General features: G+C 37.9%; 1 protein-coding gene across 3 annotated transcripts in view; it reads right to left on the bottom strand.

Moving 5' to 3' along the window:
* Positions 1-20649, bottom strand: part of tum (tumbleweed) — a 273272-nt gene that overhangs the window by 77170 nt on the left and 175453 nt on the right. For all 3 annotated transcript variants that reach the window (XM_067146475.2, XM_067146474.2, XM_067146473.2), the window contains exon 10: positions 8239-8489. In XM_067146475.2, coding sequence (XP_067002576.2) covers positions 8239-8489 — 251 coding nt within the window. The remainder of the gene's footprint in view (positions 1-8238; positions 8490-20649) is intronic.

Genomic DNA, 20649 nt, shown 5'->3' with positions numbered 1-20649 from the left:
TGAAGGAGAGAATGTATGACTAGCTCAGGTTGGCGGATTCGAGTTCGGCGGTATTTGAAAGTGCTCAAATACTCCAGCCTCATGTCTAGATCTACTGGTACATAAAGAACTCTTGCGGGACGAAATACTGGCACCTCGGTGTATGTGAAAACGATAGAAGTAGATAGTAGAACTAATATTCAATTCTGCAGTGAGCTTGAAGCTGACCTAATTTCCGTTCACGTAGCTTGGCACATTAGTATTCCTATATGTTTCCTGATAACCGTGAAGATATAACCAGCCTGCAGGCTGAAAATATGCCCAATCTCTCTCCTTAGGCTACGGGTTACCGGTATTGAAGAGAGAAGGAAATGTTCGCGCAAAAGAAAGGGAAGTCATTGGACTTTCGAAAATCACACTGCAAAGACTTATTAAACAAATTGCATCGTTTAACACGCCCCTATTTTCAAGAATATGGTTATAGTACGCCTACTGCATATCAAAATAAAGACAGATATATGTAACATTAATTTGAGTGAGAAAGGGTGTTTATTTCCTAAATTTCTCATTGAGCGTGGAAACCGACTTAATTATGAATATCTTGATTTATTTCATCTTAACTTTTATCATTTACTAGGGTAGGGAAACATTTATTATCGGTGTTTACTTTGAGGTTAGTTTGTTTGGTTATGTCTGGTGATTTTAATATGTAACCAGGCAGGTTGGCAGCAGTGATCAGCCATTACAAAAAAGAGAAAAGAAGAGCATCGGGCGGCGATATTTACTTTCTGGGGTATTTCGTTACGTGGCGATTACTATACAAGTTTATTCTGACCCAGTCGTGTGTTTGTGCAGAGAACCAGTTTGAACAGGTAGGGCAGACAGTGTATTGATTTTTCAATCAACCGGCTCGTCGTAGTCATGTAACCAGCCAGTAATTTCTCAAGGCCGCTCCAATTGATAGCACGTGGCGAATGTTCTCGAAGTAATACTTTCTTGAATTATGAGAACCTATCAGGTGAAAGTACGATGTCCAATTACGAGGCAATGTAAGGCCACACCTCCCAGTGTAAATGCATAAATACCTGTGCTTTAGGAATAAACGCTCTCTGCTATTTCGATGTGCTTCTCTTCTACTTCGACGAGCTTCTCTGCTATTTCAACGTGCTTCTCTGCTACTGTGACACGTTTTGCTTCTACTTCGACATGCTCATCTTCTACTTCAACGCGACTTTCTATTGTGACGTTCTCCGAGTGAAGCAGATTTTCAAGGGCAAATTACGTATTATTCTGTGATAATTTCCACGTGGTCGTGAGTGTGATCACATTCTAAAACATCTGTGTCGGTTTCAGCTCTCTTCGAGACAAGAAAGAAGACGACCTTTACATACTCAATTCTCTCTTCCAGGATGTCTCACTCATCTTCTGGAAGAGCGATCTACGTGAATTTGGAAATGGACTTTACTGTCAACATGCAGAGTTCAAAAATGTAGGCACCATCTGATATGGGGGGAGATAACAACTGGGCACAGATTACCATGTAAGCAGATCACCATGAGAGCAGATTCCTTCGACGGTGAGATCCAATTTCATCAGAAATTTAAGTACCTCTTTATAATAATCACTATGTTCATCCTTGTAGAAATAGTGCGATCCTATTCATTGATGATAGGATTTCTGTTAGACTAGAGCTTTTAGCAATATTTCCATTCTTCTATCTTAAGGGGTAATAGTAGTGTTGTTACACTGTGTGTGAATGATTTGTTGGACTATTAGCGTAGTTAGTCAGTGAATGTCTTCTAATATTGTTCTAAATGTCCCTCCGAATGCTTAGAATGCTATTTAAAAATCCTCGACCTCTCCGATAAAAGATGATTTTATGTGCGATTAATTTCAAATGTGTGAACTCGTGTGGGACAAAATTATGCTGTATCTGATATGTTAAATTTCAGAGTATATTTCACTTTATGCATTTCAATGGATTTATACAAGGTAGTGTCATCAGTTTCAGTGACGAATTCAGATTTTTGGCAAATTAATAACCAGCAATAATAATAATAATAATAATAATAATAATAATAATAATAATAATAATAATAATAATAATAATAATAAAGTTGAAGGTCGGGTTACACTGAAATTTAATGGTCATGAGTGGTAAATGTTATTTACTATTATTGTGTTATGTTTGATGTGTGCTCTATTAGTGGATTATGAGCCTGGAATATGGCAGATCCTGAGGGATTAATTGTGTAATTTTATTTGGTGAAGCATGTGTCTTGAGAACGTGTTAAATAATGTGGATGAGATGTAGGAGTAATAATAGTTTATTGCAACTCATGAACCACATGTCCGATGACAATGTTTAACCAATATTTATGTGCGGGGTATTTGTCGACCTTCTGAATATTGAATCGCTGATTTTCTAGATGATCAAAGTTGTGATAACTCTGCTATTTTTCTTTCCAAGGGATTGCCCAGATTCAATCACATTTCTATGAGTGTCAAGTGCAACGACTTATCAGATATCGTCATCTGAATATTCCATCGATAGGAAAATCAAAATCAAAACTTAAATTTAAACTTCAGAATCAGATTGTAAAATATGTAAATAATAATCATGTGTCATTTGTGTGAGTGTGGAATGAGTGCAGTGGTAAATTAATTAATGTTATACAGTATATTATTAAAAGCAGTTTAGAAGGATTTTCGAAGAAATAATAATTCTTGTGAACGTAATTAATTTTGTAAGGTCTTGAATAGACATGATTAAGTAACATTACATTAATGGAAATATTTTCACACCAGAAAGACAAAATAATATTAATGGAATTTATCCATGAAGAAGAAAGAGAATAACGTAATATTTCTAATAATATTTGCAAAGTTTGATGATGCCATTATCAATTAATTTTCTTCATTAATTTAAAATTTATGAATTTTCTTATGTAAAAGTAGATGCTATCGCAATAGCCTAGGATAGTTTGTGATAATACGGGATAGCTTATTGTTGTTAAAAGTTTCTAATTTGCTGATAATTCAACCAGTGTTAGAAGGAGGTTTTCCTCCCACAATAATTTTTATTTTTATTCAAGCCAGATGTTGGCTAATTGTTATTTTATTTACATTGCAGTAAAACGCAGGCTTCGTTATGGTTGGAGAAGGAAGTTGTAGTGTATCAGATAACCTTTGCAGAAGAAATCAGAACCAAAATCAGCAAGATTAAAGCGTAAAATTTTATTTTGTGTTATATGAAGTGCTAGTTGTAATAAATGTCAGACCTATTGTTTTATGTGTTTGTTTTCCAATAGGGAACATGCATAATTTTCAAAACTATATTTTTGAAAAGTACACCAATGAAATAGTATGTAAACGTATTACATTGTAGTAAGTTGCCTTGTTTTCTACCATTTAAAAAAATATTTAATAGTGCCTTTCCGCAAGGCAAGTGAAACGGCCTCTGACGTAAGCGGCGCGCTGTGACGTCACGAGCCAGTACCGCACGCAGCTCAACCAGCCGTTACTAAAAGCCGATTGTTTATTATTCATGATCGCGAATAACTTCGAAATGACAGAAGAAAGGTTCAAAACAGCACAGTCAGACAATCTACCATGTGCAAATGTCATCATTCTTGAAAAATAGTGACTTTTTTGGCCGCAGAAATTCGCGGAAAAAAAGCAAGTTTGTAAGTGGCGTCTTTTATATATGTGCAATGTACTATAACCCATAGTATTAGCATAACAACGAACCTGGATAGATATCACATCACTTTCAACATTTCCTTCTAGACTGATTCCCATATTAAAGAATAACATTACATTTTCGGGCTTTCAGCATTAGTAAAGTAAGAAATTGGATTTCAGCACTAACATAAACATGTAGTGGTGTAGTGGTTAATGTGATTAGCTGCCACTCCCGGAGGCCCGGTTTCGATTCCCGGCTCTGCAATGAAAGTTGAAAACAAATAGTACGAGGGCTGGAATGGGGTCTACTCAGCCTCGGGAGGTCAACTGAGTAGAGGGGTTTCGAATCCCACCTCAGCCATCCTCGAAGTGGTCTTTCGTATTTTCCCACTTCTCCTCCAGGCACCTAAGACCACGGCCGTTTCCTTCCCTCTTCCTTGTCTATCCCTTCCGATCCTCCCATCCTCCAACAAGGCCCCTGTTGAGCATAGCAGGTGAGGCCACCTGGGCGAGGTAATGGCCCTCCTCACCAGTTTCATCACCATACCCAAAGTCTCACGTTCCAGGACACTGCCCTTGAAGCGGTAGAGGTGAAATCCCTCGCTGAGTCCGAGAGAAAACCAACCCTGAAGGATAAACTGATTAAGAAAGAAAGAAAGAAAGAAAGAAAGAAGGAAAAGAAGATCATAGTACTATAGGGCTATAATCTAACATTCCCAAAAAATATATATATTTATGGTTGGGACAGCTGGCCTACCCACTTCCGGGGCCCATGAAAGAGAAACATTAAATAGCTTTGTGGAGGGAAAAAGTTAAACATGATAAAGATAAATATGGCTTCATCTAGTTTTCACAAGTCGGGCTGAGTGGTTCAGACGGTTGAGGTGCTGGCCTTCTGACCCCAACTTGGCAGGTTCGATCCTGGTTCAGTCCGGTGGTAGTTGAAGGTGCTCAAATACGTCAGCCTCGTGTCGGTAGATTTACTGGCACGTAAAAGAACTCCTGCAGGACTAAATTCCTGCACATCGGCGTCTCCCAAAAATCGTAGAAGTAGTTAGCGAGGCGTGAAGACAATAACATTAATTACATTTGGCTTTTAACAAGCTGAGCATATCAGGAAAGCAAAGTGTCCTGGTGACATTTTAGTCGCTCAATACAGGAATGTCATTGGGTGCTGTGACTTTTACTTTTTTTTTTTTTTCTTTTTCTTTTTTTCTTGCTTTACGTCACACCGTCACATATAGGTCTTATGGCGACGATGGGACAGGAAAGGCCTAGGAATGGGAACAAAGCGGCCGTGGCCTTAGGTACAGCCTCAGCATTTGCCTGGTGTGAAAATGGGAAACCACGCAAAACCATCTTCAGGGCTGCCGGCAGTGGGGTTCAAAACCCACTATCTCCCGGATGCGAGCTCACAGCTGCGCGCTCCTAACCGCACGGCCAACTCGCCCGGTATTTTTATCCTTCGGTTTATTGGCTTGGCTTGTATAACCTAAAACTTAGGCTAAGTTGGATAATATTTTAAACACCAACATCACTATTTTCACCTGTGTGCAATTATGTTATTTATTTCATTAATATTATGATAATTATTATAATTTATCATTGTTAACTTATAAGACCCCAACACACAAGCATTGGTTTTGTGTAGAGTTATACATTTGTTAAATTCACGTTGTTTCCTTTCATGATGTACACGTCTATTTTTTGTTATATTATAGAGTATTTAGATATAGCCTAAATTTCTTTACAAATTAAGCTCTTCAATAAAGACATAAATAACTGTCGCATGCCAAGATAAATTGGTAGAATTAGAGCTGTCAAAATGGTTCATAACCCCTTTGATTTATTATCTTGACATGGATCACCCCCCCCCCCCCCAAAAAAAAGTTTGGTTTGGAGAATACTTTAATAATCAGCATTAATTAATGCACTGTTTATTAATTTCATATTCCAAGATGTAATTGAAGCATTTAAATAAAGCATCATACATTAAAATTTAATGTTTACCACTAGAAAAGCTGACATGGAAAAGTGATTGAAAATTCAAACAAATTCATCTTACGTTAAAATCTTCAAAAAAAATAAACTGTAGACTTTTCCAATATATCACCAGCATTTCTCCGGCTCGCCAAAATCCATTTCTCCCTAGTTTTAGCGTCTTTGGAACATTTGTAAACAATTTGTTTGGGATGGTATGCGATGTGCTATTGCACATCGAAACTCTACACCATTTATAAGTTTTCTGCCTCACTATCTGCGCAGGATTCATTTTAAGTCTAAGATATACCACTCAGATTATTATCCAATGTATAGACCTCGAATTTAACTATACCAGACACTAACATAAAGTAGAATACGCTAAGTGTATCCTGCTTCTCACAGCACACCAAAGAGAATCAGCACACTATGTGTTATTTCGTCTGTTAATTCAGTCAACCTGAACGATGACGTCAGACCAATGAGATCGCGTACTTGCATCACGTGACAGTTTCATACCTTGATTTAGATTTTTATCTTGTTTGGAGTTATTATTTGTACAATCTGATCACATTTTTGAATTCTGCATGAAATTTTGAATCAGATTAGCATTTTTTTTTTTTTAACCTCGGATCATGCATGTTCCCTATTGTCGTCAGTTGGTAAGTCTTACCTGCCCTTTTAAAATAAGCAAAGCCTGACAGTGAACAGTCCACGTCTGGGACTCTTGCTCTCCTGCTGAGTCGACCGGGAATAAAGGGGGCAATATGAAAGAAGAAATATGATAATGAGATATGGAGAGGATTTATATGAAGAATGAGTGAATAAGAAGAAGAATGGTGATAGTTATTATTTTGTCGATAAAGAAGACTTATGATAGTGGTTATAACAACACTGATGCAATTGAAGGTTAATAATATATATTTAATTCCATGATTAGTGATAATTCTTAGATATTACATATACAACATTGGATATGAGTTGCATAGCTCGCATATAGAAGGTAGGCACGTATAAGTCATCGAGATAAATCCATATAAGGAAAGTTCAGCAAAATATTAACCAACATTAACCAGATTTCAACCAGAGTCATGTGTGCTTGATAGATCGAAATATATCGTACTTAAGTTATCACATTTATGTATTGGAAACGTTACTCACACATAATTACTAAAGATAATGGTTGTTAGAGTCTTCTTAAATGATATACGGTACCTATTTTCATAAAAAGGAATGAGTGAGGTGTTGTAATTTATTAATGACTTGTTGGCATGTTTCATGTGACACATTTATACAGTTGACCTAAGTTATAAAATTTATGAGAGGAATGATATCCACATGAGCTACTGGTAATGATAGATGATAATTTTGAAGAGTGCACATGTGATATAGATGTTGATTCCCATAGGGAATCTGAAATATTTGTCCCGAATGAGTAAATTTATAATACCAATATAAATGGTCCGTTATTGGACAATATAAATTTTCCAGGTTCGGCTCATCAGTTGGTACCTAGGACACCTACCAAGACGCTGGCTAGTGCATACAGTGGAGGCCACTGCATAGGCTACTTGGAGCCACCAGCAGTGCCAATGCACTATGAGCGACTTTGTTTCTTTACCAAAAATTGATGCCTGCTTGGCCATCAGATGATATAGATGTTGATTCTCATAGGGAATTTGAAATATTTGTCCCGAATGAGTAAATTTATAATACCAATATAAATAGTCCGTTATTGGACATTATGATTTTCCCAGCTAACTCATTCCTGGTTGCCAGCGTTTCGCCCTCGTGTGCTAGGTTGGGCTCATCAGTTGGTACCTAGCACACCTACCAAGTAGCCTGCGCAGTGGCCTCCACGGTATGCACTAGCCAGCGTCTTGGTAGGTGTGCTAGGTACCAACTGATGAGCCCAACCTAGTACAGATGGTTATGTTGAAGACCTTATAATCTTGTTATGGTCAAAAGATAGTGAAACCTCAACCAGCGATGACAATGCCGATAGTGACTCTGAACTGAGTGGTGTATTCCCTTTGCTTGATTTTTTCTTTCCTTAGGAGGAACTGTATTAGCAAAACGAGCTGTAGTAAATGGTGAGCAGGAATTTCATTTTCTTGTGTTTTATCCGTTCGAGCATTGATCTGCTTTTATCTTATACCCTTATCCTAAATATGTTCTGTGTTATTGTTAATCTTATGTGAGTTATCCATTTTGCTACAAAGAACAATTGATTCTGGACTTATTTTCGAGGATATATAATTTCCATTCCTTCTGTGTGTTGTGAATCAGCTGTTTGTACTCATAACAGTTTGGCACCAATGTCTGTCTTTTGGTTAACTGTCAAGTCGAAACTCATAGAAACGGAACTATAATGTGTATGAGATTTTTCCATATTTCACGAAAATCTGATATAACGACACTCCGCTATAGCAAGTAAATTTTTTGCCATTACGAATCCTTGCTATAAGAGACTTCTACTGTATATTAAGAACTCAATTAGCTCAAGTATGAGGCGGGTATTTTATTTATTCTTACTTTTTTATACTGTACAGTAGCAATGACTTTTAGTGGTAAAGTAATGGTTAAATCACTTACCTCTGCAGATGAAGAATGAGATAGGCAAGTGTATCACGATTTGGTTGGGGTAATTCTGATATAACCTGGTACAGCAAGGCCTTCCGATCAACAAGGTCTGATGGCTCCAAACAGCGAACAAAATCTGCCCATAAAGACTGAGTGACCAGAGGTTCCCGCAGAGAACGCAAGAAATCTTTTATAGTTCCACATAACACATGAACTTCCACTCCTGTTAAATTTGGAGCACCTCGGCTACGCAAGAATTTTTCCTATGGACAAAAAATACATCAAATTAAAGGAACGAAAGAAAAGATCAAACAAGAATACATTGTAAAACCTAGTATGCTGTAAAAGAAATACAGAAGGAGTACATCAATGGATGTAACTGTCAAGATATTTCTAATGACAGAAAATACAGTCTTAACTTTCCTCAAAGAAAAATGATCTTGTTAGCACGTAAAACTTAGAGAGTTCTATATTAAGGGTGGTGGAGAAGGGGCTGCTGAAAGGTGCTTTTTGAAGGGAATTTTTGTTACCGTATTTCCTCGGAGATTAGACCCCCCTAGCGTATTAAACCCATCTGCCTTTTGGCGACAATGAAAATGAAAGAAAAATAAATCTTGCGATCAGACCCCCTAACATGATTAGTCATAGAACAATGACGATTCTGCTTCGAAGCGGGTACAGGTCTATGCCATCACACAAATTTGTGAATAATTTTGTCCATCCGATTCGTACAAATGAAACCTTACGTCTGTGTTTCATAGTTAAGAATTGCCCGCCTCCGTTGCGTACTTACTACAGCTCCGATTACGTCGCACAAATTAGTTTCGTGTGTACAACACGCGAATTGCAAACATGCATCAGTAATGCGATATGTCCGTTTTGTAGTTGAGAATGTACACCAGTGTACTGATTAGCAAAATTAGCTGCCGTTCTCAGGGGCTTAAGTTCGATTCCTGGTATGCTAGACATTTAAGAATAGCACGAAGGATGATATACAGTAGAATGGTACATGCAACTCACCTTCATTGTGGATGTGCCTAAAGAGGGCAGCACCACCTCGGATTGAGGACACAAGTTTCCTTTAGTTATGAAATATTCATCGTTAATATAGCGAGCAAGATCATCAACAAAGTGTTGATTTAATATCTCGAAACAGGCCAAAATAGGTAAATTTTTGGAGAGAAGTACGTTTAAAACATAAAAAAACAATCCAGTCATAATGGTTGTTTTACTCAACATACATAACAAATAATAATGTTATTGGTTTAATGTCCCACGAACTACTTTTAAAATTTTCGGGGAGACAACAAACAAAACACAGCTTAATGAAAGAAAAAAAATGAAAAAAATTGAGACAACAAACGTATGAAATTAAACCCTATGATAATAAAATGCACTGCCTCCATAAATGAGGTAAGCTATCTTGTTATTTATATTCTTTGCTGTGGAACTTCTGGCACTATCCGGGCTCTTGATAGCACACCTAATCTAAACAATGTTGTCTCCCGTATCTCAGTTACAGCTGTTTAGGTAAATCCTGATGTGATAAATGTAGTGAACAAGCATGAAATATACTTTTAAAAAATGAATGTCCTGCTTTTAACAGCTGCAGTTACCCTACGAATGCTTCCAATCACTACGTATTACATTCGGAAATACAACTCTTAACATACGCAAGCCATCAGCTGCTTTCTACAGCACGGTTTATTCAAAAGGGGTGGCTTCTGCTTCACATAAATCAACTGGTAATAATAGAGAAACTCCAGAAATCACTTGTGAATAGACTCTCACTGTTAAGACTCTATAATCAGCAACAAAACCACCGTATTTCTCCGAATCCAAGACTTTTTTTTTAAATGTGAAAAATCAAGGGTCATCTTGCACTCACGACCTAACAGTAATGATCACCATTGGCAGCTACCACAGTGTTTCTTTTCAACCCCCCCCCGCCCACACACTCATTGCCAATCAACATCCGCCTCTTTATTATACATCGCTAGCCACGACAACCGGTCGTACAGAGCCTCAGAATAACGTCATTGAATCTCAGGTAATAGTAAAGAGAGAATGACATTCTATTAGCCTCTGCAAAAACATTTCTCAAAACTGCAGAATGGCATCAAAACATGCGAGCCTTCGAATTCTTAAGAAAGGCCACGGCTACTCAGCAGCAGAGTTATAACGCTTCTACTGTACCTGACGCTTAGTAAAATTAAGTTTTATAGACAGTAATATTTTCGTGATGGATGATCATATTGCAAACAAACGTGGAACAGGCATTGTCGGCGACTTTTCAACAGGTTCTGGTGGATATTATGATGCCAATTTTAAGTTATGGTTATTAAACACACAGAAATTAAGTATAATATTGCATCCTCAAGAAAATACGGCATAGGGCTAACCAAAGTGAATATTCAGTGTTAGCGTGAAGACAGAGATAGCTAAAAAAAAAAAATGTGCACTGTACAAAAAATGCATTCAGTGGCCTGCAACAAGGACGCTTTAAAGTTGAAGATGAAATAGTGAGGTACTTGCGCAACAAATTCGAGGACACAGAATGGCCAGACTACGACACAATAAACTTGGCCGTTAACCTTCAACGTTCGCATTTTTATTAGCTCTACACATCGCTAGACGCTGAAGTCTGCCGAACCCGGCAAGAGAGATGTGTGTGCAGTGGCAGCCATTTGTACCTGACAGTGAGTAAAAGTAATAGTTTCAAAGTCAGCAGGAATATTTTCTGATGGATTGTCGTATTGTAGAGATGCGTGGAACCGGTATTGCTGACAAATTTTCAACAGGTTCTCTTTGATATTATGCAATTTTATGTTAATGGTTGTTAAACCCACAGAAAGAATAAATGTGCATGAATATTGGATTTTCACGACCACATTGCAATCGAAATAGACTTTCAACCAATTAGGTAGTGTTACATACATTTCACGTTGGTTGCTCTACCAATTGAGCTATGGTGGCAAAATCGGGAGATTGTAAGTTTGGATCCCGCTGGTGTCTGGTTGGCCATTTTTGTTCTGTATTGAACATCTCTTCAATACGTACTAAATGTATGTAACACTATCTAATAGGTTGAAAATCGATTTTGATAATTGAGCAGTCGCAAAAAAAAAAAAAAAAAAAAAAAAAAAAGACATAACTAAAGCCAATGTTCGGCATTCGCGTGAAGACAAAGATAGTCTCAAAATGCATACTGTACAAGAAAGGCATTCGTATGACATTACAAAGCACTTTTTAAGCCTGATTTTGAACTAAAAGGACGGGGTCGTCTTGCATTCGGTGTCATCTTAGATTTCGAGAAATGCAATATTTTTAAAAGTTTCAAAAAGATGGTATCTTGAATGCTCACGATGGTAGTGAAGATCACATCATTTGGGATGACGACAAAGTCAGTAGCAAGAAAGCTGGTGGCACAGGATGACTATAATTCAAATGAAAGCAGTGATTAGGTTACCTGTGTGTTAGGCTTACTGCTTAACTGACAGAGACAAATGAATGGCCATCTATTAGACCAATATTGCATAATCTTGATTAATTAGTTTCATTTTCCGTATTGATAGTTAGCATGTAATATAGATAAGAAAAGGTTCCACCTTATCAATACCAATTTTACAAATATAAGATTAACTTACAGGACCGGTTTCAACTTTTTGGACAGTCATCATCAGCTGCACATTGGTACCTTTACATAAGTCAAATATTGGTTGAATTGCCTTTCCAAATGGAAAAGTTGTGGGGAAGCACTATGTCCAAGCATTCAAATTGGGCATGTTTAAGAGTAAAAATTGGTTATATGGTACAATATAACAGAAGAATTGTACATACTACTAGATCAACACGTCAATCCTAATTACAACATAAACAAAATTACAGAAAAAAACCAACACCATATTTAATAAAATCATCCCCACTTTAGAAAACCACTACTTCAACATAATCAACAAACAGAGTTCAGCACGCGCTACAGCGCAGATGACCGACACGCCCAGCTCCACCCCTACCCCTACGACAGTAACTCTCCTCACCCATCCCTCCATCCCCCTTACAGCAGCGGACACAAGCCCAAAGAGAGCACGATACAGTACACGCCAGGCAGCCAAACTCAACGCATCCCAACCACGACAGCAATAGTAAGTACTCATCACGTTAACACACACACAAGCAAGCATCAGATTATAACTTTCTCACACTACTTTTGTCTCTTACAGACACACACCAGCAAAATATTATAGACGAGAAAAGAGCCACCAACCTGCATCTGAAATATTCACGCACAACGGAGACTACATTCAATACTTAAAGTCAACGTATCAATCACAGCTGCACATATCTACCTCCGTTCATATACTGGAATTGCTATTAACAACATGATAAACCTATCATATACACAAGTGGATACATCTTAATATATAGTAGAACCCCCACGAGAGCACTGCCCATGAACGCAAGCACTCATTCTTCATCTACATTGGACTCAAACAAGAATATAGACATATGCAAGAAGTATCAATCCATCCCAATGAAGTGATCTGAGTTATTATAAAGCATTTTAACACGCACTGTATATTTTAATATGTGATTTTAACATATGTTATGCATTTTATAGTGTTTAATATACCTGTACTTTTTAAAATCAGCTAATTTACACGAATTTTAGGCCTAAAAAACAAACTCACTTTCAACTATCTAGATTGTACCATATAACCAACTTTTATTCTTAAACATGCCCAATTTGAATGCTTGGACATAGTGCTTCCCCACAACTTTTCCATTTGGAAAGGCAATTCAACCAATATTTGACTTATGTAAAGGTACCAATGTACAGCTGATGATGACTGTCCAAAAAGTCGAAACCGGTCCTGTAAGTTAATCTTATATAAATAAATTTGGTATTGATAAGGTGGAACCTTTTCTTATGTATGTTACATAATATTGCATAATATGATAAATAAAAATGTACACCCAACCTTAATCTCCCTTCTACGGCTCACGTATGAAGTGAGACGAATCTTCATAGCGAGTTTTATGACCGGATGACCTTCTTCACCTCAACCACATCACAGGAGTTAACCTTTTCACTGCCGAGTTTTGGTGACCCGGCGAGCACTCTGGACCATTTTTTTCTTTTAGGAAGTAGCACTTTTACAGATACATATTTACATATTTAGATACTGTTTACGGAATGCATATCGTCCCCTTAGCCCCGCAGCCCAATACGGGGTCGGGGATGAAGTGAGATATTTTAAACCATATTTTAACGGCCGGATGCCCTTCCTGATGGAAACCTCATTTGAGAAGATAATAAATATGTAATGAATGATGGTGAATGATACTGGGTAAGGAAGTGGAAGGAATTGGCTGTGGTTTATGAAAAGGAACGGTCCCAACATTTGCTTGGGAGTGCAAAACTGAAACCACAAAAAATGAATAACATTCTCCAGACAACTGACAGTAGAGTGCAGAGCTTGTCCTACAGTGGTAACATGTTAATGCGCGTGGCTACTCCGCTCGGTGATACTATTACTGAAATATAATATAAAATTGTTGAACCAAGAGATGGTAGGCCTATCAAATCATTTACATTTGGGGAAAAAAATAATTTACCTGAGGAAGAGTTGACAATTCCACATGAGATTCATCATTACTACTTTGTCTCACATTTTCTTGTAGTTCAATATCGCTAATTAGATATCCTCCATATTCATTATTGAAATATAGCTCTCCAGAATCACTATTTATGAGGAAACATTCAATTTCTTCAACAAGAGATGAATGTATACTTAAAGACGCCATGATGGCTACACATTAGCGGGAAAGCTTCAACGAAGCTGAAATAACACCAGATTGCTTTCAAAACACGCGAAATGGAGTGGTATATCTGCCATACAGAACTTCTTTGAGCATTTCCACGGAATCTCAAAGCATGACACTATATCGCATTCAATTGTGAGATCAGAGAAGTACACACTGCACCAAAACGTATATATACGGCTTTGGCGGACTAGGCACGGCATTCAATAACTTACATACACGGGTTTGGCAGTGAATGAGTTAATGAGATGAAATGAATGACATGATATGAGATTAATACAGACTATGTTTACTATATATGCAGGCCTAAAATTCATGCATTAACCATTTATTGTCGTCTTTGTTTTTCTAAATTTAGAAATGCTGCTTTCTGACAAAAGTAGCCAGTAAGTCAGAACACATTCACAAATTTGTTAAAGAATAGTGTACACTACATAAATGTGCAGCAATTTGTAGTCCATTATACTACAAAATCAATTGATATACTGGAAGGCTATCGCAAATTGGACACCCCCTTACCTTTTGCAGCATTTGCGGAAGGAAAAAGGGGGGTCTAATAAGCGAGGAAAGAAGGTAATTTGGTGTAATTCAATACGCACTTCATCAACCATTATGAAATTGAAAGGGAAGACTGCCCTTCTCATTAGTACTGAAGAAATCAAATATCTAACAAACTTAGACATACATCATACATACTGTATATCTTCATTAGAGGTTGTTATGCCTTTCAGCGTTCAGTCTACAAGCCTATGTGAATATACAAAATGCAGCCACAATCCATTTTTAACTAGTTTTTAGTTCCGTCCCTCTTATCTTTAAATCAATAGAAACCGAGTCTAACTACCATCGTCTTGGCCTCCCTCTACATCTCTTACACTCTATGACCGAGCCCATTATTTTCCACGGCAACCTATACTCCTCCACTCACTGCACAACCCCACCACGAAAGCCGGTTTATGCATACAGCTTTTATCAATCGACTTTATACCTAACCTAGTCTTCATCTCCTCATTCCAAGTACCCTCCTCCAATTGTTCCCACCTTTTTTGTACCAACGATCGTTTCAGCTACATTAAAGTCTTACTTCTAGCTTATGAATAAGATATCCTGAATCCAACCAGCTTTCACTGCCATAAAGCAAAGTTGGTCTGAAAACAGAGCAGTGCAAAGATAGTAATGACGTGGAGCTACTAACTTCCTTCTTAAAGGATACTGCTGCTTGCAACTACGAACTCACTGCATTAGCTTTACTGCACAATGTATCAATCTCGCTTCCAATACTACTATCCTGGGACAACAGACATTCTAGATACTTTAAATTATCTAACTGTTCCATCTTAATATTCCCAACCTGACATTCAGTTCTCTTAGATTTCTTACCTACTGACATCACTTTAGTCTTGGAAAGGCTAATTTTCATATCATACTCACTACACCCATTTTCAAGTTTCAAGATATTAGGCTGCAAGCTTCAGATCTGTCATGAAGACCATGTTGTCGGCATAGGCCAAACTGCTTATTCCATTTCCACCCAACTGAATCCCCACTCTGTCAAACTACATCTTTCAGTAGATGATCCATGTAAACTATAAACAGCAAAGGTGACAGATTACAGCCTTGTCCAACCCATGTTAGTACTTTGAACCAAGAACTTATTCTAACATCAATTCTCACTGCAGCATAAATGCCTTTCATAGCTTTTAATAACCTACCCTTAATCCAGAAAGCAATGGCAAACTACCTCACTCCTCATGTTGCCTAGTACGCCTCATTTAGGCTCTGCCATTGGTTTTTGCGGTTTCCCTATAACTGCATAGCCTTTGGTGGTGCTATTTGAGGATCCAACCAGCCTCTGGGCTGATGATCTAACAGACAGACCCTCAATCCCACAGTCCCCCAGTACAGTGAATATCTTTTCCCCCGGTAATCTGTCATATGCCTTCTCTGGATCTACGAAGTGTTTTTAAATGCCAGCAAACATGAAAAATACCTCTCACAGGTTGCTGAATTCATTGGAACTGTTAAAACTATATGGAAAAATGTAAAAATGAGAGTGAATACACTTTTCAAATATTTCTGTACAAAAACAGTAGCTCTTTTCTTAGATAATAGTCTCTTCTGTGATTTTCCATTTTGTAAATTAAAAAACTCTGCACCTCACACAGAAGAAGTTCTTTTGTCCAAAGTCTGAAACTTACCAACTTATTTTCCCTGACCACAGCTACTTCGCTTCCATTTTTAACCTGACATAAACGGTTGAGAACATTGAAGTTATTTTCTTGAAGCCTGGTCTCTACCTCTTGCTTAATTTTGTTAATAAACACGAATCAGCATTGTAGCTTCGCAGTGGTCTTGCGCTTTCACAAATGGACCTTTAATCCCACCGTGAATTTTCACCGGATTGTTGCCTTTCCATGACTATTTTGACTTAAAATATTGTAATATATATTAATACAAACTGCCAAATATTAAACCCTCTTTTAAAATGTGTTCACCGTCCAGGGTTGTTTTTTCCCCTCCTGACTCAGCAACAAATCACACCTCTACCACCTGGAGCGCTACACATCTGGTTGGGGATACAACTGGGGAGGAGAAGCAGTACTTCTCCCAGGTAGCCTCACCTGCTATGCTGAACAGGGGCCATAAGGGGGGTAGGAAGATCCAAAGGGATAGGCAAAGAAGAGGGAAGGAAGCAGCCGTGGCCTTAAGTTAGGCACCATCCCGCCATTTGCCTGCGGAAAAGTGGAAAACCACAGAAAATCACTCCGAGGATGGCCGGGGTGGGAATCTAACCTCCCACTACTCAGTTGACCTCCTGACGCTGAGTGAACCCAATTCCAACTCTCGTACCACTTTTCAAATTTTGTGTCGGAGCCGGAAATCGATCCCAGGCCTCCAAGAGTGGGAGCTAATCACACTAACCACAACCCCGAGTTCATCTTAAAAGCTAAGAAAAATCCAGTAGAGAGTTTTATTACCATTTAGCTATTAAAAATATTTAAGAATGCAGCAAAACAAATCGGCATTTTTCCAGAATTTATCAGCAACACTTTTATTAGATGATAGGGGGGAAGGTAAAATTGAAGAATGTAAGAAATTATATATATTATCTATTTTCACTAGCCTATGCAATTTTCCAAAGATGATTTTCTTTTGTTGAGCTAAATTAAACAGAGTAATTAAAAATGTACTTGTAAAATATGTATTTCTAAGGGCCCATTCTACCACCTACTGGTAAAGTAGCGCGTAACTTGCCCTCCGCGTAAAGGGACATTTCCATTCGGCCACTCCCTGGTAGCGCTATCGGCAGCATAAATCATAGTTACCCAGCGCATAATTTACCGGCCACTTCGAGGGCCGGATAAGACTTTACCTGCTGGGCAAGTTTTGAGAGCTGAATATTATTAGCTGTAAATCTGGTGACATACAACTTAAATTAGCTTAGTATATTGATAAAAGCATGATACCGTAACAGTGATTGATATTGTATTGCAGGATTTTGAACATTTATGCTTCCATTGAGTTGCAACGGTCACACCAGTCTCTCGCATCGACAGCGTCGGGGAAACATCTTATAAATCAAACTTTCACAAAGAAACTCTACAAGGATATGAAATCAAACCCTATTTGAAAATCATCTCAAATGGGCTTTAATTTTTTAATTTTATTTTTTCAGTGTTCAGACCCCAGGTATAAGTTAGTATATTTACCTCAGTTGTCCCCAGCGTTCTCGTAGGGTAATGGTTAATGCGCTCATCTCGCAAGATGAGGTATGCAGGTTTGATTCTTCATTATGCCGATTTTTTTTTTTTTTTCATTATTAGTGTTGTATTTATCTGTATGCCCCTTTTCACGCATTCTTTTGTTAATAATATATTCCATTAAAATGTTTAATCACAATATTATGTCTACGAGGAAAATGCTTTATGTGTGTGCTACTTATAAGATGTGATGTTATGATTAGGCCCAATTCCAATCATTATTATAGTAGTAAAGCATATAGGACTGTCACCCAGGTAACAGTCTCCCTATCAGTTGTTTACATAGTCTTCTCATAAATGATTTCAAAGAACTTGGAAAATATTCCATTCCTGAATTCCTATTCTTATGAATGGTATTTACCCTGATTAGTTCTTTACATGTATATTATCTTCCAACTTTATCTTCATAAAGTTAAACATTAGAATGAAATGCATTATCAATAAATGGAAAAGTGGAACTATACGAGGTCACAGAGCTAGGTGCAAAGAGAGGATTGTGGAGATAATTAATTCACAGAAGCCTGCAGATAGAATGCTCAAAGGCAATAAGTCCATAAAGAAGGTGTGTGTATATACATATATGGAAGTGCATAAAAGAGAGTTAAGAACAAAGGCAGGGAATGAAAATAAATATTTAAATGTAAATTAGAAAGACAAAGAGAACCTGCGTACCTTTATTACAGAGTGAGCGACTTGACCGATCTACGAGAATACTTTCCAAAAACGCTGCCTTACATGACAGGTTATAACTGGCATAAGAAACTGTAATCTCGAGATTTTAATCCCAATTACGTATTGATTTTGAAGCTCATACATTAAAATAACGAAAGCTTGACATAAATCGTTGTCCATAACTCTTAAGACTCCCCTTATTAGGCTTTTTGGTGATAATCAGCAGATGCCAGCACAGAAAAATAAGACAATCGAAATGAGCTTCATACATCTAACAAAAGATAAGACCTCACTCGAAAGCGAGAAGTCGCTGAAAATCAGTCTAGCCAAGCCAGTATATCGGTGTCTAGGTCCGGGTAAACGCTTGCGCGGAGGTGATTGCACGCAAGCCAAAGTACCAGCTGATTTACACCCCCAGGTAGTTTATCTCCCGGACAGCTGCCAGCCACTTTACTAGCAGATGGTCGAAACGGCCCTGTGTCTGTAATATTACGAAAATTTGGTTTGCTTCAAAATATTGGAGTGGCAAATGCCATCCCTTGCCACCATCGAATTGCACGTATGACTCAAGCATAGAAAGGTGATAAAACGCCACTAATTTGTCATTAGAGTTCATTGAAATTCCACTAAGTGACAACCCCCTCCCCCTCCTTAGTTAATGACATGCTGTGTTTATACTTTTAGGCATTTACTACCACCACTACCACCACCACCACCACCACCACCACCACCACTGCATATGACGCTGGAAAGAACATTTCTCCACTCTTCTCAAGCGGAGTTAAATACTGCTGAAGATTTTGTAGATGATGTGCCTCTACATCCCCAACAATCATGGATGGCGCTTCCACCAACATTCAATGAATTCAATGAATTCAAAGTCGCTCTCAGTAAACTGAAACCTGGCAAGGCTCCTGGCCCAGATAACATTCCTCTGGAACTGATTCAAAGTGGAAGCCTACCTCAAAAGACGAGAATCAATACTCTTATCCTCTCAATATGGGAAACCAGAGAAGTATCTGGTGACCTTAACACATTACAAGTAATAAATCTCATTGTAGACCGTATTGGACATCAGATATGAACATTAAAACAAGAATAATAGTTAACACCACCTTTCCAATACTTATCTTTCCTTATATTAAGGAAATAAACATTACAACAGACGTTGTAAGATGGGACACGTTTCGCTTAACAGTCGTAAGCATCATCAGCCGAAAATAAATCTTAGCCTAAAGTTAGGTCAGGGCCCTGAACCTGGTGTCCTTAACATATATGGCACCCTAAGAATCAACATTTATATTTAGAAAATGAAAATAGGCTTAAAACTAGAGTGAAAAAACATAGAATGTTACAACATAGCTAAGAGAAAAAAAACACAATCGAGTTGAGACAGAGGATAAGAACAGAAAGTACAATACAGAGCTGGTAGTGAAATAATTAAAATCATTAGGATATCATTGTTACCAGTCAGTCAATCAGAATGTTCAAACATAAAAACAAGAGTGAAAATATATAAGAGTGTTCATCATGGCTGAGTAAGAAAAAACACGTAAACGTGTTGCCAGAGGTTAAAAACATAAGGTACAACACAGAGCTGGCAGTGTAATAATCAAACTCATCGCTGCCAGTCAGTTAATAAGAATGTTCATACATAACAAAACATGGTTATATTCTTTTAAGTGAAGAAATAATTAAATCCCACTCTTGAATAGATACGTGAGAACGGGCGAGAGAAATATATTGTAGCAGACATGGAGTAGTAACACTTCAAACAGAATTGATCACGCCTGAAGCCGCTTCATTTTTGCTGGGAGTTCTTGGAAATCTGAACTGAAATCTGAAAATGGAAAGAGGAAAAAGATGTACTCGGGCCTTGAAAATAGGGTGTTCAAAATAGGAGACTAAGATCGCTTACCTCTTATGTTGGATGAGCGTTGACCGGAGACATTAGCCGTTCAAGGGGATCTGTTAAATTTACGCCCGTTGCGGCGTGTGTTGTATCTGTGTGCTTGCCTAGGCAGAGAGTAAGTTGGGACGGGAGGGGTAGGCGCAACAATGAGAGTGCTGGAAGCTGGCAGCGGAGTTGTATTATGGGGAGGGGGTAAGGTGGAATCTGTTATGACGACTGGAGGGGTATTTAAAGGTTTATAATTGAAGATTT

The sequence above is a fragment of the Anabrus simplex genome, chromosome 4 (genome assembly GCF_040414725.1).
Source record: "Anabrus simplex isolate iqAnaSimp1 chromosome 4, ASM4041472v1, whole genome shotgun sequence".
In the NCBI taxonomy this organism is placed as follows: Eukaryota; Metazoa; Arthropoda; class Insecta; order Orthoptera; family Tettigoniidae; genus Anabrus; species Anabrus simplex.
This window is presented reverse-complemented; position numbering and strand designations above follow the sequence as displayed.